General features: G+C 35.7%; 3 protein-coding genes and 1 long non-coding RNA gene across 6 annotated transcripts; 3 read left to right on the top strand and 1 right to left on the bottom strand.

The window, feature by feature from the left end:
* On the bottom strand, positions 1-3500 carry LOC130460912 (uncharacterized). The gene is made up of 7 exons (XM_056828724.1): positions 3118-3500; positions 2065-2176; positions 1917-1981; positions 1649-1771; positions 1445-1531; positions 401-520; positions 1-305 (listed from the first exon to the last, which is right to left on the bottom strand). The coding sequence occupies exons 1-7, from the start codon at positions 3364-3366 to the stop codon at positions 222-224; spliced, it is 840 nt and encodes a 279-aa protein (XP_056684702.1). The 5' UTR covers positions 3367-3500; the 3' UTR covers positions 1-221.
* A 3492-nt stretch (positions 3501-6992) lies between these two features.
* On the top strand, positions 6993-11688 carry LOC130460864 (uncharacterized). Its single transcript, XM_056828550.1, has 6 exons — positions 6993-7128; positions 8998-10384; positions 10526-10651; positions 10756-10862; positions 10957-11099; positions 11188-11688. Exons 5-6 carry the CDS (start codon positions 11034-11036, stop codon positions 11659-11661), a joined length of 540 nt encoding a protein of 179 aa, XP_056684528.1. The 5' UTR covers positions 6993-7128; positions 8998-10384; positions 10526-10651; positions 10756-10862; positions 10957-11033; the 3' UTR covers positions 11662-11688.
* Positions 9196-10640, top strand: LOC130460813 (F-box protein SKIP23-like). Its single transcript, XM_056828401.1, has 3 exons — positions 9196-9755; positions 9872-10384; positions 10526-10640. Exons 1-3 carry the CDS (start codon positions 9196-9198, stop codon positions 10638-10640), a joined length of 1188 nt encoding a protein of 395 aa, XP_056684379.1.
* Positions 11689-13852: 2164 nt separating the features above from the next.
* LOC130461950 (uncharacterized) lies at positions 13853-21156 on the top strand. Of its 3 annotated transcripts, XR_008922016.1 has the most exons (6): positions 13853-15086; positions 15351-15428; positions 15634-16162; positions 18751-18914; positions 19806-20147; positions 20859-21156. It is a non-coding gene; the product is annotated as an uncharacterized lncRNA (long non-coding RNA). The 3 variants fall into 3 exon arrangements; XR_008922015.1 differs by lacking the exon at positions 20859-21156 and having other exon boundaries at positions 13858-15086; positions 19806-20741; XR_008922014.1 differs by lacking the exons at positions 19806-20147; positions 20859-21156 and having other exon boundaries at positions 13857-15086; positions 18751-19390.
* Positions 21157-22631: the final 1475 nt, after the last annotated feature.

The following is a 22631-nucleotide window of genomic DNA, read 5'->3' as shown; positions in this document are numbered from 1 at the left end:
TTCAAATCAATTGATCTTCTGAGGTTCATTACCTCTAACCAGGCTGTATATCCAGTCAAAACTAAGGTTAATCAGCTCCAAGTTAAGCTACAAAGACCAGTACGTACTCGTCTCGTTATTCACAAAGTTTTCTACAATTATTACAAACTCACAGCATAACGAAAAAAAATCCGATAAGTGGAACAGAATTTCTGAAACCAACACACGAGTGCAGCTAATGATCAAGTAGTCAAATGCACGTCTTTCAGCGACATTATCTTCTCAGGGCTCACTTTTGGGCAACCAGCAGCTATCTCATCAAACCCCTGCAATTATTATTTTTATAATAACAATAAACAATATTTGGACTCATTACGAACAAGAATATATAGGACTTCACTACAGAGGCTAAGCGACTTACATGTATTTTCTGTATTCCGTCTTCAGTATTCAGATAACGCAAGAGTTTCAGAACTGCATTACGACTGTTCAAGCCTCCAGCATTATCGAGAGCAAAATCTCCAGCAAGAAACATCAAGACCTGAATTGAATCAAATACATGTCACTATAACCTTCAAACAGGGCCAAGTTTTTCCAATCGATTATTTAAAAATATTGAATCATAGTGCTAAATACTAATCTACTATTGTTATGTTTGTACCAATTAAGTTGTTCTGTCAAGTTTTACAGTTGTATTTATACCCCCCAAAATAAAAATCCATGTCATTATATTACTACATAGCAAGCTATATTGAATCATAGTCTGGAAAATATTAATGTATTCCCATGGTTATTAGTTGATTAAGAGTCTAACTTCAAGATGACCAGAAATACCCCTCTTTGTATCCAAGCAATTAAAATAGAAACTCCAAATTGACAACATCCTTTTTCATAAGTTTCACAGCTATTTGATAATCTACTGGACTACGGGGTGTGATATATAATACTAGGTCCTACCAAAAAATGATGCACCCCAAAAGCAACAACAATTTAAATAGACAACAAACATGACAATGAATATTTAAGCAGTGACAATCTGAATGAGAAATATTTAAGCGACAAAGCAATGCTCTAAAAGTCAAGTCACTGATGATACAACACGTACGTCCTGCAAGAATACCGTGATATTTATTCTTCCTCTAAAAAAGCATCAAGAATAAGTGTAGATAACCCCCAAAACATCAATCAATACTCAATAGGGTGGACAAGTTTGTGGCTAGTTTTGCATTTCAGGAAACAAACCATTTCCAAAGAATAATGGAAGTTAAACAGAACAGAACCTTTTCTATAACAACTGCAGTCAAAGAAACTATTAACTTCAGACCCTAGTACTATCAATATCATTCTAGATCATAAGCATTTCACCTACTTATTAATCCTATTGACTGCAGGAACTAGTCTTATTAATCCTTCAACAACAAATGAGCTTAAACTACCAATAGAAACATCATAATCTCAATAGTACCTCAGTACAATGAATTCCAAGTGGCATGGGTGTATCTTTGTACTCCTTCACTGGATTTTTCATCAAGTCGTACAACTGTTTATCAACCTTCATAAGAAACCACAACATCATTTTTAAATATTAGCCATATGAAGAAAGGGGAGTAACAATAAGACTTGGCTTGTTAAATGGGATGTCAAAGAGACATAATAAACTCAACAGTACCTCAGAGTCAGGAGTACCGAATGGGATATCAATTGCTATGTCTCTAAGGCCACCAACAGGGTCATGGGAGAGGAGCTTCTGAAGTGTATCATCGAGCAAGGCCCTGTTATACTCTTTGATCACCTTCAAAGGAAGTTATAAAGTTGATTAAGATAACAAAAAACAGGCTATTTAGTTATTTTACTTTCCATGGAGGTGGAATTTCCAACAATAAAAAAGCATTTAGTAGAGAAAGTGAAAGTATTCTCAAATATGTAATATCACTCACCAAGGAGCGAGAGTACACCCAGCGTTTGGAATCTTGGAGGCATTGCAGCAAATGCGGAATATGAGCTGCAATGTGCATAAGAAACATTAATTTCAAACTAGACTACAAGTATGAGTGCTAAAACAAAATAGTACTCTCATTATAAAACCTTTAAACAAGTTTCTAGAACATTCAGCAACATTTGGATCCTCTGGATTCTGTCCGGAAACGTCCTTACGCAGCTTCATTTGCAGGCCTCTACTTTCATCAACCAAGACAAGCTAAAAAGAAGAGAATTAGTAAGAAATGACAAGAAAAATTGAGGACATAACATCTAGCTACTAGCTAGGAGAGTCAGACAGGAGTTCCTACCTCAAATCAAATATTATCTCATTGGTATCAAAACTGAATCCAACAAATTTCATTGGAGCCTTTATCACCTACATAATCCTAGGCTGATTTATTGAATAGGTTAATGCCTCAATGGATCAAAGAATCGTCAGATAATTAATGTTCCAACATAATTATAGACACTCTGACACTTGATTTCGTAACGCTCTAAAATATATCCCTTCAGCGTCACAAGAAGCATGTCGCTGAGAATCGGATAATGTACCAGAAAGTAAGATGTTCCCTAATTGTGTACTGGTTAGTGTATAGGTACTTCAAGATTTTAGCAGCATATCAAAACTGAATTCAACGAATTTCCTACATAATCCTAGACTAATTTATTGATCAAAGAATCGGTACTTCAAGATTTTATTTCGGTCCAAATTATCTAGTACTCCGTATCACTAATTTTCTTTTAAGTCCAAACAGCAAAAATGGTAGCATGAATTTACTGTAACTAGATCTGTAAGATATTCTCATCCACACTCCAATACATCATCATCGATCTTTGTCGCTATCAATTTGAAGCATAAATTTCATATCCGCAAGAAAACAAAGACGCTAGACAAGTTCATCGAAATATTGTACTCAAACTTGATTAGAATACCAAACAGAAATCATATTAATATTGACCTAACAACAATAAATCAACAAATTAAAAGGCTAGAGCACAATTCCAAATGAGCCATAAAATCAATAAATCATCAAGAAAAACACAATTCCATAAAAAAATTATGCAAAACAAAACACGGAATTCGAACGAATTACAAAACCAAAACACATTTCGACAACAAATACACAGCACAATCAAATCAAAATATGTAAATTATACCTGAAAAACGACCACCTTCTTGCCAAGAAGACCTTCCAAACCCCCAAACTTCTGGATTCGGTTCCAGTAGAAATATCTCATCTGGTTCCTGAACAAGCAGTCATACGACCTGGAGTTTGTTAGGTCGGGAAAAAATGCACTGCCGCCGCCGCTGTTTCCGCCTCCGTCTATCATCCCCGGAAAGTATAAAGTGTCGTCGCCGAGAGCCGCGAGGTCATCCATCGTCATCACGCCTCTCTCTTTTTCCATTTTAAGTGGAGTGTGTAATTGTGTAGTGTAGTTGTGTAAATGTGTAATGTTGCCGCCGTTCGCTTTTATTAGGACAATCCGCAAGAATTTACTGGAGATTTTTTAATAAAAAAAATTGGAAATTAGTCAATGACCTATTTCCCCTTAAAGTTACAAATACATAAGAGTTAGAGGTCGTGGCCGTATTAGCAGTACCCGAAATAGACAATTTATAATCTTCTAATAAAGGTTTAGTATAAAAATAATTTATTTTTTACGACCTATAAAAATCGATAAAATACTTTTTACGGCTCATATAAGAGCATTATATTTATTCGCTACACATGTGTTAGATCCGATGGTTAAAACTGGAGGTATGGATAAGATATGTTACTTTTTAGTGAGTTATGAATCTCACCTCACTCATTTGTAATCAATTAAAGGTGTTGGGGAATTAGTTTCTCTAATTAATTTTGTTTTAAAGAGGCCCAAAGTCAAAGTTTAAAGTTACCCTTTGTTAGATCATGTGCATCCTTGACCTTCGGTCAAATGAAAAATAATTTCTCTCTCATCCTTCTCCTTCTTCCACCTCATATTCTATTAACTTGACATATCACTTACCTAAATCTCTCATTTTTCTTCTTCATTCTTGATCGACTCAAGGTTATTAATTTCTCTTACCTACTTTTTTTACGTTTACATATTTACTCAACTATAAATTCACCTTCTAACGCAATTATTAATTTTAAGAAATAAATAAATATGAAATTAAATTAACCATACAAATAAAAATGTAACGTATAACCTTAAACATACATGTATAGCACAATGAAGTAAAATTGATACATAACTGACTATTAATTTTTGATTAAGTTTCCTTGGTTGAAAATTTTGCCATATATGAGTCCAAAAACATGAAATATTCATTGCATGCATGCAGTAAATATGCACACAGTACAAAATGCATTAATATTTGCGTGCACACGACAAATATTAGCCTAAAATTCCGTATGCAAACGGGTAACATTATGCAAGTGGCGCTTCATGCGGTCCCACATCCAATTTTAATGAACTTGACCTTGGGTCACATATGCATCCCGGGGCAAATTAATAAAATTTTGACCCTTGTACACTGTCAACATTATAGTCATTTTGTCCTGTCAATTATCACTTGACTCAACCTACATGTCAAGGTTGTGTGTGCTCTAAGGTATATATTGAGTGGTAAGCCCAACACCCATTATCAGATCATTAGTTTTATTCGCTCCAGGTGTTTTATTGGTGGTTAAAATTAAAAGAACTAGCTTTGAGCCCGTTTATTGTTAAACTTTCCTTTTAAAGTGCTCATTTTATTCAAAACTTGTGATTTTTTAGTGAGAATATATGATTTATATAGAGGTGGCAGTTAAAATGAAAAAATATATAAATTATATAGTGAATTAATATTGAATAAGAAGGATATGAAGTTGTAAAATAATTCATATACTAAGTAACAACCAACAAAAAGAAAATTTGAAGGAAATTTTTTTTACAAATTTGTTGATGAAAGATGAGGATGATACATGTCAACTAATCATATATGATTTTACTTTTTAAATAACAGGTATAAATGTGTAGCTGTGTGGGATATAAATCTCACCTCTTTCATTTGTAATCAATTAAGTGCTATAAATAAACACAAAATCTTATTTACATGGGGTGTATGATAAATATTGTACACCAAAGTTAAAGTTAACGTAAAATGATTAAAAGTTACCCTTATATAGGTATAAGTTTTCTATTTTGTAGTGATAAATTTTTTCATTTTAATAAAAAAATAATTCTTCAAAATCACTAATAATGTATAAAATTAATCATTTAATCTTTTAAAATATTTATCTATTAATTTTTTTTTAATAATATAAAAGTTTGAGAAAATCGGGTAAAAATTAAAGAAAACTAGGTAAAAGTTATGTTGGTGTACAATAAATTTATTGTACACCAAGATAACTTTTATCCATTTTTTTTGTAACTTTAACCTACTTTTGATTAACTTTTATATTAGTAAAAAAATTGATTGATAAACATTATAAAGGGTTAAATGATTAATTTTATACATTGTTAGTGATTTTGAAGATTTTTTTTTTTTATTAAAATGAAATAAATTTATCACTAAAAGTAGATAACTTTTACATATATAAGCTTAACTTTTTAGCAGTTTGAGTTAACTTTTACTCAGGTGTACAATATTTATTGTACACCCATTGTAAATAAGAATTTGTGTTGTATCATACGATGAATTAATAACTTTAATGGTTGATAGAAGAGATTTTTCACTTGGTGGTTTGGTAATCATGCGTGATTGTCTCGTGAATTATCTTATGATTCAAGAAATAAACGACTTGTACTCATGTGTATCTTATTTGTGAATAACGACACGAGTACCGGTCTTTGTAGCTTAATAATTATAACACAACATAAAAGCTTTTGGTTACACGCTTATGCGAAGCTTAAGGTAGTTGACTTGCTAAACCTCTTCGAGCTTTAGCGAGTCAACTACCTCATTGAATAAGCTCAACACACTAGGACTATGATCAAAACTACCTTCAGGATAGAAATGGCAAAGAGCACCAGGGAACAGAGAATTCCAAGTATAGTTCTATACCGTCATCACCTAATTAATTTGATAATCCCCCCATGTACCATGAACTACAATGTGTAGCTTAGTTGTACTTGATATAATGTAGTTATCAAAATTCAATAGTCTCGTACTCATTAACACAAATTTCTTCGTGAGAGGTTACAAATGAACTTGGAGAATACGAATAAATTAGAGCTGATCAAGATGAGTCTGGCTCGAAATGTTGTGGGTTTGAGCAGAAATTGTCGGCCCGAATTTTTTTGGGGGGCGGGTTTGGGAAACATAAATCTACACTTTTTAGTTATAAATTTGGCGCGGACTGAAAAGACTCGAAAATCCTGGTATTTAACACCTGGAATAGCGGATTCGGACACAATTTTTTTGCCCGAATCTTGGCTCGGCCCGGTCCGACATAACGACCTGATTTTTTATGCCTCGATCCGGCCCGACTCACCATATGATCAAGTCTAGAATAAATTAATTGTTGCTGTATTTTGTAAACCTCAATGGTTCACCGCGCTCTATGTCACATGGACACTTTAGATATCTTAACTAATCGTGTAGGATTATCGACACTTGAATATGGACATGAACATTTTGCACTTTACTTTGGAGTTTGGACCAAGCATCATGAGTGTGGAAACAAAATGACCGTGTCCAACACTTAAACACGTACCCTGTCCAATATGACCATATAGATACCCTGTATCTGGGTAATGTATACCACAAATTTTTTTTAAAAAAAAAAAATGCATAAGCAACATATTCTATAAATCTATAATACATATAGTTAAAGATGGTTGTAGCCCGGGCCGGACTCAGGCTCGATCCCCATAAATCATAGGCCTGAATGGATACGAACCACCCAGACCCGCCATCTATGGATCGGCCAAGCCTAACTTTACCAAATTTAGCGTAATTTGTCAAGTCGTACCTTGTTGTGCTTTTCCAAAACATTGTGGCTCAAGAACGTCGCACAACCCATTTGTGTTTGTGCCAGACTTTTTTTGTACTGGGCCGATCTTGCCGGCCTGGCCCATAACTATCGAGTTACTCTGAGTTTTTAATAAACGGTACCTAATTCGGATCATCTTCCCACTCTCTTGCTCGGTAGAAACTTGCTCCGTAATTCCTGTTCAACTGTTCATTCCTTGCATGTTCAGGTATGTGTTCTTACTTCTCTCCTCAGTCCCTCCCTTTCTTAATCTTTATTAATTTCTTAATTCTTATTATGAACAAACGAATTTGGGTTTTGTTTCATGTTAAAATTTCTGAATTTTTGTTGTACTTTTCTTTCTTTCCAAAAACCCACCTTTGTTCATGCCCTCTTGTTGGATTTTTGTTTATTTTCGAATTGGGGCTTGTTTATTATCTCTTATCTAGATTTCATTATTTGTTCGAATTAGTATTTGTTCTTTGAATCTGAGTTCAAACTGCTCGCCTAGTAATAATACTTGTTCGAATTGAGTACCGAAATTGAGCAAGGATCATCTTAGACTTGTTTAATTGCTAAATCACACTTAGATCTACACTCAGTTCATGATGCATATTATTCTCCCGAAATATCATAGAGTTCAAAGTAAATGAACATCAAGTTCAAAATAAATGAACATTAAGGTTCCCTTTGGTAGGGCGTAAAACGTTTTCATGGAAAACCATTTTCCCCTTTTCAATCATTTTACGTTGTTTGGTTGGGTAAGGGATGTAAAACAATTTTACATGACTCCCTCAAATGTAGAAAACCCTTTTCCATTTGAAAGGGAGGGAAACCACTTTTCCTTCTTTCCTCCCTACCCCCCTCTCCTTTCTTCCCCTCAATCTTCACCATCTTCTCCCATTTTGCTTTAAGTTACCAAACAAAGTAAAGCTAGTTTGGAATTGTGTTTTCCCTTGAAAATTGTTTTCCATGGAAAATCATTTTACATTGAAAACGTTTTACGCCCTACTAAACGGAGCCTAAGATTAGTTTTGTGAAAAAAACATAAAGAATATAGTATGTTCTTTTATTATTTAAGGGCTTGTTTGGTTGACATATAAATCACGAGGAATTGGAAGGGAGTGGAGTTGTTTGGTTAACAAAATTCATGTGGGAACTTCCACTTCTCACAAAATATAAGAAGTCGCTTACCTAGGGGTAGGTAAGTGGAACTTCCCATGAGAAATCCTACTTCCCACGTCCAACCAAACAAGACTACTTTCTATACACATCGTAGGAAACTAATATACATGGGAAACTACTTTCTATGTATTTTTTCCTACGTTAGACCAAACGAGCACTAATTGTTTTAACTTTGTTTTTAATTTCCACCAAACAAGCACTAATAATAATATACATGGAAAAACTACTTCCTAGTTGTCCAAAAAAAAAACAAAAAAACACTATGTGTTTCCTTATTTTGAACTGTGTTTTTTTTTTTTTTTGAGATTGTGGTATGTATCATGCGCTTGAGTGTATGATTTTATTTATGATTAGATCAAATAATGCCTGAGAAGAGGGGTTTTGAATTGTAAGAAAAAAATCTCACTGAAAAATTCAACAGTTAGGGTTCTTATGCATTGCATTTGGTCAAAACTCCAATTACAAGCATCAAAAGCCAATTGTGATGGTTTCTAGTTGGGTGTCTACTACTACAATTTTGTATGGGGTGTTATTTTACTTCTGAATTCAATTGGTTTGTGTTACTACGACTCTTCATTTCATCTCAAGTAGTCGTGTTGGATACTCAACACTTTGGACATGGGTATTACACGTGGACACTTTTATTTAGGATCAAAATCATGCATAGTTTTCACAAGATTGCCATGTCTAACATATCTAGCCGAGTCTGAGCAATAGAGTTATATAGACTATTGCAACCAGCAATAAGCCAATAATGTGGTGTTCATTTTCCATTATCACTACTTGTACAAAGTTTTTTATTTATTTTTTATATTGTTATATTGTTAGACATGATTTTTATTTTTACATTAGCTTGCTTAGTGATCTTAGTGTTGGATAACCCTGTGTTTATAGTATTTGTTGTTTCTGACAGGATTGGATTACACATTTAACAGAATGCAGACTTCCGGCCCTTCAACATCTACTCTTGTCAAACACTAACCTTTAATAGCCATTAGTTAACAGCTGAAAATTACTCCCACAAGCAAAACTCCACACATTCTGCTAATCATTGTCCAGGAAGCCAAAATTAACCATAATTCATAAACCCAAAATCTCCTCGGATTTTCCAATGAAATCCCGTTTCCGCTGCCGGCAAATATCATGGTCCGAATTGGCGCCGGATCTGTTAACAATTATAGCAGAACGCCTTGAGACACGGGCTGACGTCCTTCACTTCCGTCGAGTTTGTAAGACATGGCGAGCTTCTGCTCCTCTTTCTCTTCTCACCCCAAAAAACATATTATCCCCTCTCTTCCCCTGTGGGCCCTATCGTCTCACTAACGAGTATGGCTTTACAAACTCAAAAACCAATAATATAGTGGCAAGTTCTGTATTCCTCTTGCAATCAAATGTAAATCCCAGTCTCCCACCTTGGTTATTCTTTGTTGACGAATTTACCAAAGGTAAGCTCTCTATCAGATGTCCCAATGCTTCAACTATGCCCATAGATTTTCCAAAAGCTATGGATTTGTCCCGTTTAAATGTATTGGAATTGGGTAGATTCCATCGGTCGACTTGTCAGGGTAATAGGGACAATTACAAGGCGGTTTTGTTTGTGAATCCAAAGTGTGTAACTCACCCTGCAATTAATGATTGTACTCTTATGGAGTTGTCTCAACAGAGGGATATGTATGCAACAAGGCTTAGAAATGGGGAAAAACATAAGATACCTTATAGGGTCAGGGACGGCCGCTGATTGATGATTTAGTGAATTTCAAGGGGAAGATTTATCTTGTTGAGCGCAGAGGTTTTGCCTATTCCATTGATTACCATTCACTGAAGGTTTCGAGTGTTGTAGAAGACTCATGTTGTGAGGCTTCGGGTGAGCATAACACCCGTAAATTTTTAGTTGTATCATGCGATGAACTGTATGCAATTCATGTACAGCGTAGGAAATGGGGTGCAACTTTAAAGTGTTTTAGGATGAATGAGGAGGAAGAGAAATGGGATTATCTTGAAGATATAGGTGAGGAAAGGATATTGTTCGTCACTTTTGATGGCTGCTTCTTTGCCTCAGCCAAGGATTTTCCTGGCTGGAAAGGCAATTGCATTGTATTCCCTGATTTTTCGTTCCTGCGCGCATACAACTATTGTAGTAATGGGGATATTCATGTCTTTCACTTGAAGCGTGGTGATTGTGGTGTTGTATTATCTTCATCTTATCCAGGGCCTCCAGGCAACTGCAGCACTAGCCGCTATGCTGATGTGTTATGGCCACCCCCATCATGGATTTGGAATGATAAACATTGTACCTTAGGGTGAGAGTAGCCTTTATTTTATTGAACAACAACAAAACACCTCATATATGTATACATAATCCCTTTCCGTTTTTCTAGTTTACTAGTAGATGAGTTCGTGAAAAATGCTAACTTTGAAACTATATATCGTGATTGTTGAAGTGGAGAAGAACACAAAGAACATGAAGATGTTGATGAGGAGGAGGATGACAGAGAGGAAGAGGAGGAGAATGATGATAATGAGGAAAGGAAAGACGAAGAACTGGATGAACAATGATCAGCCAAATTGTAAGATTAGCCTCACTTTCAGCACATATTGCTTTTAGTTGATAATAGTTGTCCAATGAAGCTGCTAACCTTTAATAGTGTGTGGTTATTTCTTACTTCAATAGTGTTCCCGAAGATGATGAAGTTCAAATTTCTCCGGAGCCCATCTTTGAGGTAGAGATACCACACACCTCTTTGCAAGTCGCAGAGGATATACCACATGTTCATGAAGGTAACTTAGTTACACATTTTGAAGTTCCTTTACATTTAATTTGTGACAATCAAACTTTCCAACTCCTAAGCTAAAGCCTCTGATTTTGATCCAGAGGTCCCCAGTAAAAACAACAATGCTTCTGCTCCAGCAACTAATTCTCAGCATGAGTACCCTGAAAGTGGCGCTTCAATGCAGAGATTTCAGGCTGCTGATGTTGATGTAGATTCTCTTTCAGACACCATTGTTTGTGTTAAGGTAGATCCATTGGCACCCAATTCCTGACATTTTTGTAAAAACTTGAAGTACTTTAATTTCTGAAATTGTTGAAAATGGTGATTGACAGGAAAAGTTTCAAGGAGTTGATGTGAGCTCTCTCTTGATCCCAGTTTTGCAGAAGGTTTGGGATAAGCATGGAAATATAATGCAAGGACATGTAGTGAACAGTGATAGTCTCCTTACATGGGCCTTAGAATCTCTAGCAAAGATAATTGTGATTCTTCAAAGGGGTTCCGGGATGTCCCTAAATGACTCCCAAGCTAAATACCTATATTCAACCCTGCTTGACCTTCGGCCACTGCGTTTCAAATTGGATTGGCTAGTTCCCTTTGTAGAAAAGGCTTTGGCGCTTCACAAAAACAAGGAGAAACTAGAAGCTATTATAGAGCTTGAGGCAACGAAATCCAAGCTCGTAGTAGAGATGCGTGAGGTGAAAGAAAGGTTGTGTGAGGTGGAAGAAAGATTAGATGAACAGAGAAAGCTTGTTCCTGAGAGCCTGTTGGTTTCAGCTCCTTTAGATGTAAAAGATCTGCTGGGATGAACAACTGTACGTGTGTTGCTTTTTTGGTAAGATACTATCATCATTTGTTCAAGCCTTTTTGGTTGAGCTGATTTACAATGAGCTGCTGTTATAAATTTTTTCCAGGGTAATTTACATGATTTCCAATTTAGGCTCCGTTTGATAGGGTGTAAAACGTTTTCACGGAAAACAATTTTTCCCTTTTCATTCATTTTACTTTGTTTGGTTTGGCAAGGGATGAAAAACAAGTTTCCATGACTCCTCCAAAGGTGGAAAAAGTCCATTTGTAAAGAAAGGAAACCACTTTTCCATCTTCTTTCTTCCCATCAATCTTCACCCATCTTCTCCTATTTTCCTTTTTTCTATTAATTTTCTTGTAAGAAGCCAAACAAAGGAAAACTAGTTTGGAACTATGTTTTTCCTTGAAAAAATATTACCGTGGAAAATCATTTTTTACTGAAAAGGTTTTACGCCAAACCAAATAGAGCCTTATAGCCTGTGTAGAAGAGCAAACCATAGATCCAGCACGAAATTTCCTGCCTCCTATTATATCTGGAATTCTGATTAGCTCCTATCAGGTGTACTTCAGCGCGCGTGTAGCCTGCCAACGTGAAAACATTGTGAGGGGGATAACTTTTGTGAGTCGGTCTTTCCTCAGTCATGTATATCAATTCTTATTACATGCTTATTCATAACCGTGCTACTTCCATATCCAGAGAGCTTTACAATTGTGGATGGTGTATATATTTGTGTTATTATGTGCCACTTTGCTATTTTGGTATTACTTCACTGTTTGTTAAACAGGATGCTTAACCTTAATTATTATGCAAGTGATGTTGAATAATCCGTATCTGATTTTGCTAATATCTAATGTTTCTGTCAGGTATCACGATTTCCATGCCCGTATCAGACTATCAGCTACATTCCTGGAGATGTCTCATCAAGTTGTATACTTGCTGAAGGTTGATGATACATGAATCATGAATGTTTCTGCTTAGTATTTTGTTTTTCGGATTACTAATTAATGTTTTGGGTAGAAGTTTTTATCATATACTCTGCAGGAAATATGTAGTATTTTCTTAACTTGCTGGATCTTTTGAAGTGTAGATAAGTTTTTCTGCACCGGATTGATCTGAGAAACACTTCAAAACTAATATTAATGGACAATGTATGGTGTTTATCACAGGCTAATCAAAGTTGCCAATTTATGTATTTTTGCTTACCATCCCTGTTTCCTTAAAATTGTAACAATTTGATGGACAGAATTATTAGTGTACAACTTTGACCATCAATAATTACATATTAGTATAAATATTAGTATAAAATATATAACTTTGATACATCGGACATATTCATTGAGAAACATCCAACTATATGGTTTAAGGTCACTTCAAAAATAGTAAAAGTCAAGTTGTTGCAATCTTAAGAGAATAGAGGAAATGTGTAACTAACAGAATAATTGTGAGATGTTTTAACACAAACATTCACGTTTTTTTCAACTTTAAGACGCTTGGTCTATTCATCACATCTATGTAGAAGCAAACCAAGCAACAAATTGATAATGAATATTTTTAGTCATTAGACATCGTTCTGTGTGATAACTATAGTTTATCCCCTATTTTTATTTTTTGCGCATTAATTCCTTGAGGAAGAATCGTACTATTGGGTCTGTTGGTGTTCTCTTTTCTCACTCTTAAAACGAGCAAAATTTATAAAAAATTGAGATGCAAAGGTGTAACACAGAGCAAGAAGTCTATGCAAAGTTATAAGGATTTACTTACAACAAGTGCACAACCAACCTCAAAAGAAAAAAAAAGTGCACAGCCAATGTACAATAAATTTATTGTACAACATGATTTACGAAATGATTTGTTTTTTATGGATGAACTTTTTAGAGTGTTAGATTACCTTATGAGTACCAATTTTCTGTTGGTTCAGTGGTGATTGAGGCTGAAATTGGTAGGGAGGACCCAGTGTTCGATCACCCACAACAACAATTGAGGAGACTGAAACTTATCCACCCAAAACTCGCCCAAATTCAGATTAACCTTAAGGGTGAACCAAGTGCTAGCACCAAAAAATAAATAAATTACCTTATGATTGCATTTTAATAATTAATTATCACTAAAAAAAACATTTAAATTATATCACAAATGGGGAAATGGGTATCCTTAGTTTTAAGTTTTTTAACCATTAGGCAAAACCTCATTGGTGGAAAAAAAAAAAAAATCAAATTAATCAAAACCCCCAAATCTCTTCCAATAATGCCTTGCACTCGACCTCTGCTCACTGTCCAAAACCCTAAATTAATCAAAACCCCCAAATCTCTTCCAATTCCAAATAGCAATGAATACACGTCACCACCGCCGAACAGTATCTTGGTCGGAATTATCGCCGGAGCTCTTAGTATTCACCGTAGAAATCCTCGAGACCCGCGCTGAAATCCTCGACTTCCGGCGAGTCTGCAAAACATGGCGATCATCAACTTCTCTCTCTCCTAGTATCAAAGCACATCTTATCCCATCTCTTCACCTACAAAATCGTCTCAGACGCCATTGATGAGGTGGACACCCCAGTTTTTGTCGCAGCTTCAGTTTTCTCATGCGACCAGTTGGCAGTTGATAATCCAAATCTCCCACCATGGTTGTGCACCGTTGCGGAATCGAACCCTGGTGAGCTCTTCCTCTATCGACCCTATGGTTTGCAATTTCCCCTGAATTTCCCGCGCATTTTGGATTTATCTTGATTTCACTTGTCCGAATTGTGTAAATTCCATTCTTTCCACAAACAATTATACCCTAGCATGAAAAGTGGCTTTGTTTGTGAACCCAAAATGCAAATCTGATCCTACAATTAATGATTGTGGTGTTATGGAATTGTTTGATGATGGGGATGTATCCAAAACATGGCTTGTAAGTGGAAATTATTGTGGAGTGTTATTGGTTGATTAATAGTGAACCGGAATTGCCGGAGGTGCTGGAAATAGCAAGTGATCATATGTATGTGGGTTTGATATGCGATAACAAGAAACGTTTAGTCGTATCATGTGGTGAACTGTATCTAATTTACATATGGTGTGAGGAAGAGGGTGTTACCTTTACAGTTTTAAAGTTGAATGAGGAGGAAACAAATTGGGAGTATGTGAAAGGTGTTGGTGATGATAGGATAATGTTTGTGACATGTGATGTTTGTTTCTTTGCCTCGTCTAAGGATTTCCCAGGGTGGAGAGGGAATTGCATTGTATTTCTGAAGGTAGTTTTCCCCAATATAATGGAACTTCAAGGCATGATCAGAGAATTTTCGAGGGGCTGTCAGATGCCGATCTTAAGTTTGCTGTTTTTCACTTTGAGGGAGGTTATAGGCCTATAAAGTCTTATCCAGGCTATTCTCATGTATTTTGGCCTCCCCCTTGCGTGGCTCGTTGCAGACAAATGTTTGTCCAAATGGTATGGGTTAACTTTTGGCGCCTCAAACATACTTTCTTTTACTTGATTAGAGAGATTAGAGAATGCTGCTAACTTTGACAGTCTTGTTTTACTTGAAAGTGTTAAAGGAGAAGATGAATCTAAAATTACTTCAGAACCCATCTCAGAGTTGGAGATATTGCCCCCTTCCTCTTTAGTGGAACTTGCCAACATATTGGAAAATTTCTACTTTATGTGATGATCAAATTTCCTTTTCCAATGCTAATGCCCTGGATTCTGTTTCAGAGGTCCGAGTTCAAGGCAGCAATGATTGTGGTCCAGCTGCTAATGCTGAGCTTCAATTCATGAAAGTGGCACTTCAATGTAGGTAACAGATGTCTGTTTTGGTTTAGTCTGAGGTCCAAAGTCCAATTAAAGTTGACATAGATATCCTTTCTGATAACATTTGTGTGCCAAGGTAAATTAATTGGCATCCAAGTCTTTCAACTATCTATTTATACTTCTTCATGGTAGGGCTTCTGCTGTTTCTCTACATTCTTTTTGTAATTCTTGAAAGGGTGTTTCACAGGAGAAATTTGAAGGAGTTGATGTGAGCTCTCAGATCATTTGAAGCTAATTTTACAGAAGATTTGGGATAAACACAGGAATATAATGCAAGGTCATGTTGTGCACAGTGATACTGTTTTAACATGGGGTTTGGGTCTCTAGCTAAGATAATAATTACTCTTCAAAGTGATTCAGGAAGGTCCTTGGATGACTCCCAAGCTAAATTCCTAAACTCAGCCATAATTAACCTTCAGTTGATGCATTTTAGAATAGACTGGTTAGTACCCCATGTAGAAAAGGCGTTAGCTCTTCACAAAAACAGGGAGCAGGTAGGTGCTATTATTGTTCTTGAGGCTAAGAAATCCAAACTTGCACTGGAATCGCACAAGGCAGAAGGAAGGTTGCGTGAGGTGGAAGGAAAGTTGCGTGAGGTGGAAGAGAGGTTAGCTGAAAGGAGAAAGCTTGTTCCCGAGAGCCTGTTGGTTACTCCTTTAGATGTAAAAGATTTGCTCAGCTGAATGCCATTGTTCAGTCCTCGATCCTGCCTTATGGTAAGATTCATCAGTCTTTTGATCCTTTGACAAGGTTTCTTAATTATAGTTGAGTAACACCTAGACTCAATATGACATTTTTTGGTTTGCTAATATGTTTGGGTTTTGACAATTATGCATGGTATAATATGGGTGCTACCATGCTATACTTTATTGTTTGATGAATAGGGTTCCTCTTGTTTTGTAGGTAATGTGATATACAAAGGTTGTGGTAAATATTTCCTTGCTATTTCTTGTGTGTCTAATGTGACTAGTTTTTAGCATGTGCAATCGGGTTAAATTTCTATTATTTAGATTTCTCAGTGGTTTGATTGCCACATCTATTATTTACATTGATCTTGAATAAATAAGAACATTCATATCTATATGATGTATTGAATTATGTTATAAAAAAAAAAAAAAGATTATGTATCATGTTTGGCTCAAAATTATTGCTATGGAAAAATTTGCATTTTTTGTGATATAAGGAAATCAGTAATTCAAATTATTTATGGGGTATTGTCATTGAAAGGGGAAGGGAAAAAGATGCAGAAGAAGGGAACTGGGAACGGAGAAGGAAACTGTTTGTTTTAGAGTGTAGGATTAAGAAGGGGACACACGTACAACTTCCCATAAACTTCTTGTCATAGAGTAGTGCGTACTGCGTAGTATAGATTTGGGTTACAGAAAAGCAATAGCTCTCTAGAATGAGATTTCACAAGCACGTATATGTCAGTTACACTCTTGGCAGATGCATCGTGAATTATATAAATTTTTGTACTCACTATTGACGAGAAAGTTTGTGTATCATCGTGAATACATGAAGGGTTCTGCAAATTATGGTGTTTGATTACTGATGACTTGATGTTTAGGATACAGTTTGTGCATCAACGTGAATGGTTCTCCAACCATGGCGTTGGATTATTGATGTTTAGGATAGAAGTTTCCATTTTGACATTACTAGTTGCAGGAGTTATAATGACTTTAGGAAACTAATGCTCGTACGATACAGAAGCAACTGAATTTTGTCACTAAAAAGTAGAATTTAGACAAGTTGTGTTTTTGAACTTGGGATACATTAGATTATCAGAAAAGCTACATAATTATTTTACATTGTGATGTTTGTCTAATTGAATTATTGTGGTGACTTGTGAGGTCATACAAATCATTGTGGTGGTATCACATTCGAATAATTCAAACCTAAAAGATATAGGAGACATTTGGCCTGTGAACTTATGGATGCAGTAAGAAACTTACCCTATAATAAAGTATCTCCTTTACAATTTCTAAACTCTTACCGTATTTACTGAACCTTCTTGTTCGTTGCTGTTTGATGATCTTCGTTACTGTAATTGTTTGGCAATGTGTTTTATATTGGATAAAGGCCTGTGCAGTTAGGTATCAATGCGTTAGTTAGCTAGCTTACTTGATAGATGACCTCTTTTTATTAGTTGTTCCTTAACTGAAGAGACAAATTGAAGTAGGAAACCAGGAATGTCAGAGGTAAGCTTTTTGTAATACTGTTGGTAATTGTTGTGTACAAGAGTTCAGGTTTAAGGCTAGAGTCTGAAATTGATGGTGATGAAATGTATTACGACTATTACTTAACTGCTAATATTATGTGATTATCTGTTTTCACTCAATGCCTTTGTTGCTTACATGACACACATCCATAAGAAGAAACAACTTGCATGTTATTCAGATAGGTCATAGGAGGTCTGACCGGATGACCGTACTTGTACCTAACCAGAACACATACCTTCTACTTCTGAATTGCTACTTCTTTTCATTGACAAAGTTCTTCACTTTGAATTAGATGTGAAAATTTGTTAGGCCTTATTTATTAGATCATCTTATGGAACAAATCTTATAATTGGATCTGATGTTGTGCTTCTATTGGCTTTATTTTTCACTAAGGCTCCGTTTGGTTTGGTGGAAAAGTTTTCAGTGAAAAAATGATTTTCCATTGAAAACATATTCCAAGGAAAAACACAATTCCAAATTAGTTTTCCTTTATTTGGGTCCTTATAAAAAGTCATAGGAAAAAGGAAAATTAGAAAAGTGTTTTCCTTTCCTTTCAAATGGAAAATGTTTTACATCCTTAAGAAAGTTATTATTGGAAAGTTGTTTTACACCTTTTGCCATACCAAACAAGGAAAATCATTTTCCATGAAAACGTTATACACCAAACCAAACACTCCCCCGGTATATCTTTGCAACGTTATTAACTCCTCATTATGTCTTTGCTCATGACAATATCTTGGATAAGATCGAGTGAGTTCTGGTTGTGATTCATTACCTTATGAAACGACTTGTAATTGTGCAACGCGTGTAAAACGGAACATTGTAATTAAGCTAAGAAATCATCATAATTTGGATTTATTCCCAAAGATGTCATTTGTTATATGAAAACTCCTCACTTTCATCAAAATGAGGTGTGCTAATTAAAAACATGTAATAATTTTTAGTCATTTATTTGGTTATAAATAGTCATAACATGGGCTTCTATCTACATCAATCTTCTTCAACCTCTGACTCGTACCCTCTTCTTATAATCTCTATCATTCTCTCATTAATTTTCTCAACAAGGAATTCTTCTTTTTTTTCAGCAACGATCATGGAAGGAGGCCAAGACATAAAACTCAGAGGAGTTACACCAAGGAAAAATGGAAAATGGGGTGCTGCCGTCACAGTGAACAAGAAGCAAATATGGCTTGGGACTTATGAAACGGAGGTAGATGCTGCATTGGCATATGACAGAGCATGTCTAAAGGTTGGTAGACTGTTGTCACTTAATTTTCCATTCGTAACTACTAAAGAGATTCGGTTTCAAGACATACACTCTCAGAAAACCATAATAGATATGGTAAAAAGGGGAACTTATGCCCAGGAGTACGCAGATTTCTTGTCAATTGAGGCTCTTGACGCCATTATACATGGTACTGAGAGCGGACTAATGAGTTCAGGGGATAATGGAAGTGGCGGCGTCCTTAAAGAGCATAAACCAGTTATGTTGTTTGGTGTGCAAATTGGTTAAAAACTCCAAACAAATCATTACTCCTATGAGATCTTCTAATTTCTTGTCTCTGGTTTATTTCATGTTAAAAGTAGATCTTTGAGATTTTTTTTTGTAGAAGATTGTCATTGAAGGTTTCCTATGAATGTTTAAGATAGCCAATTTTATATTTCATGGTTTGCCATTTGTTCTCTATATTTTCATCAATAGTGGGCCTATTGGCTGCTGAAGAACTCCCCGATTTATTGGCTTATGCTACTTTTAGTTCAAGAGCTTGACTCTTGATTATTTTATTGATTTTAATACACCGGTAAGTAAACCGTATATCATAGAAAACCAGATTCTCACCTTAAACATGTTAGTAAAATCAATATTTAGTGTGCCAAAATCAATTCGGCTACTGTAATTTCTTTTACTATGCTTTTTTCAGTTTTACTCTTTACCACCGAATAAATCCACAGTAACTATTTGAATTGGGAAGATTATCATTGCTGGCAAGTGACATTGGTTTGCATCGGTAATTGGACAACTTTGAAATGCTTAATTCCAAAGTGACCGTTGGTATTACAGTCTATTACTACTGTTTTTTTTAAGGTCTATAATTACTACTGTATTTGAAAACTTAAAATTCTGTATTTCCTGCTTCAGCAAAATGAGAGAAATGCAGCGGTGTAAGAGGGATTGGTCGGAGTTTCCTCAAGAATTACTTCTTCAAATTTCCAATTGTATCAAAACTAATGACGATCTCTGTAATTTCCGGTCAGTTTGCAAGAATTGGCGTTCTTCTTCCCCATCTTCGAGAAATCGTCGCTTATTGGATTCTCGCTTACCTCTCCAAATTCAACCTCATGCCTCAATTTTCAAGCAATCGGACTCCGACTGCCCAATTTTCTTAGTGAGAAGCCGGACATATATCCTTCAACCTGTTAGATCATACAAAATTCAAATCATCCAAACCATGGTTAGTCTCTGTTGAAGAGTTGAACCCAGGTAAGCTCCGTTTCCGGCTTCCTCTTACTAAAACCATTGTTCAAAATCTTCCCCCTTGTTTTCCCAAGATGTTGAATTTATCAGAATTTCGAGTTTCGTGTATTGGTGAAGGGGTTAAACTCTGCTCTGGTAATGGCAATGAAGATGTGTTTGACCTCGACGAGTTTTGTAGTTGTCCTATTAAAGTGGTTTTTCTCTCTGTTTGTGGTCGTATAACTCTGATATTCATCCTTGATAAAAATGGAAACTTGATCTGTTTGGAACTAGGTAGTGGCAAATTTAAAGATATAAGCTAATGGTCAAGGTCGTTGCTTTGATGACATTGTAAATTTCAAGGGTCAAATTTGTGGTATAGACCGTAAGGGAAGAGCTTATCTGATTGATAGTTGTAAGTCGAGTGTGAAAGCTGCCATTGCTGGCCCTATCTCACCTGAAGGTAGTAATCGGCGTAAGCTTTTGGCGGAATCGTGTGGGAATTGTATTTGATTAATCGGCCAGGTGGTCAATACTTTGAAGTTTATAAGCTAAATCAAAAGCTCCATGTATGGAATAAGGTTGATAGTTTGGGAGATAGAATCACCTTTGATAATTGCTTCTTTGTTGATGCGGGAATGTTGCCTGGGTTTAGAGGGAACTGCATTTTGTTCCCCAAGAACCTTTTCCCTTCCTATAATGCTGGAAGTTGTTTTCCTGATAATAAGTTGTTTGAAGGTGCAACTATGTACTTGGAGATTGCTGTTGTCTATTTAAATGAGGATCATTTTCGGGGTCGGCTTATATCGACTTACTTTGGTTTGTCTGAATTCTTCTGGCCACCTCGTTGTTTGGCTCAACCCGTTGTTTCGCTCTCCCGTCCTAGGTACATTTCCTAATCTCCCTTTTGTCAATGCATACTAAGAAAAATGATGTGCATAGTGTAAAACAAAATGCATATAGGGCCCGTTTGACTGTTGGTTATTTCACTTGGCTTGTTTAACCGGCTGTTTGGGTTGACTTTTTTTATGTTGGTGGTTTAATTGTAGATTTTCCAAAACTGTGTTTGCAGACTTTAAAATTATTACAAGTTTATATCTCTTATATAGCAATTAATAGTTTTACTTCAACCTGTTCCCTCCCATCCATGTAATACATAAGTGAACTTCAAATCAAATGTACATGCAGCTAAGACATTTTGGGCAGGCCATCTTTTTCCACCACTCATTAATTTTAACAGTAAAGTTTGACAACAAGCAAACCGCTAATGAGTAAATTAATTACAAAATTTAAGGGATACCGTTCGAATGATATCCTCTGCTCTGAGATCCTTATCCATCTTTAGTTTCTTCCACTTATTCTTCAAAACATACTTCCAATTAGCATTGTTGTTACCATAGTTTGTTCCATCGACTCAGACACATGTTGTACACACTAGATTCCATGATCACCTTCACATCGATGTTGTTGTTTTTGTTCACATCAATTTTAGTCGGAAGAAATACCTAGCTCAACAAGGTATTTCTACATCAATTTATCATAGTACAATCTTTATCACAACAACAATTTATCATTCTCGGGCTATGCTTTAAGAGCATCTCCAACTCCAACGGTAAGCTAATTAGTAATTAGTAAATTATCTTGTCATGCCACATAATATTTCAAGCAATGTATTATATTTCCTAGGCTCCTACCTAGTTAACTCCAATGGTTAACTATTAGCTTGATATTTACACTACAAGAATTTGCGTCTTTAATGACAACCTAATAACGACAGGTTAAAAATCTCGTCGCAAGACTTTTGCGACAGGGTTAACAACCAAACAACGACGGGAACAACCGTCGTAAATATTTTTTACAACGGGTTAACGACGGGATTTTCCATTAATAACGGCCCCCTTTTATGACGGGTTCGCGACAGAAAATCCCGTCATTAATCAACGATTTTTGGCCTTTAGTGATGAGATTTCCCGTCGTTAACGGTACAATTTCTTGTAGTGTTAGTTTAGCTAATTACTACTCGTAATAATATTTTAAATTTATTTTAATTTAATATTTGTTTCATTGGCTAATTTTTTTCAAAGCTTGTTTGACCAAGTTAATTTCTTATTTCAACTCCAATAGTCAAGCGAGTAGCTTGAGATTTCTAAAAATTGCAAGTAGGGATGGGGATGAGGCAGATCTGGGGCGGGTCTAGTGAGACCCAGACCCATATTTTTCACGTGGATCTAGACCCGCCCCAGATCCATTGGGTTTGAAAAATTCAGACCCTCATCCGGATCCAATGGGTCGGGCGGGTCTGAAGGTAATCCAAAATTGGATCAAACATGACACAATTTCCTTAACACGACTTTAATTATACAGAACTTAGGACAATAACAATAATAGGTTTTTTCATAAAGTTTGTTTCGTGATTTTGAGGTTTGTATATAAACTTAACTATTGCTAGCCTAAGGTTTTTCATAAGAGGTTACTAAAAACAAGCTCGGAAAAGATGACATATGCCAAGAA

The sequence above is a fragment of the Spinacia oleracea genome, chromosome 5 (genome assembly GCF_020520425.1).
Source record: "Spinacia oleracea cultivar Varoflay chromosome 5, BTI_SOV_V1, whole genome shotgun sequence".
NCBI lineage: Eukaryota > Viridiplantae > Streptophyta > Magnoliopsida > Caryophyllales > Amaranthaceae > Spinacia > Spinacia oleracea.
The sequence above is the reverse complement of the archived record's forward strand: the minus strand, read 5'-3'. Positions and strand labels throughout refer to the sequence as shown.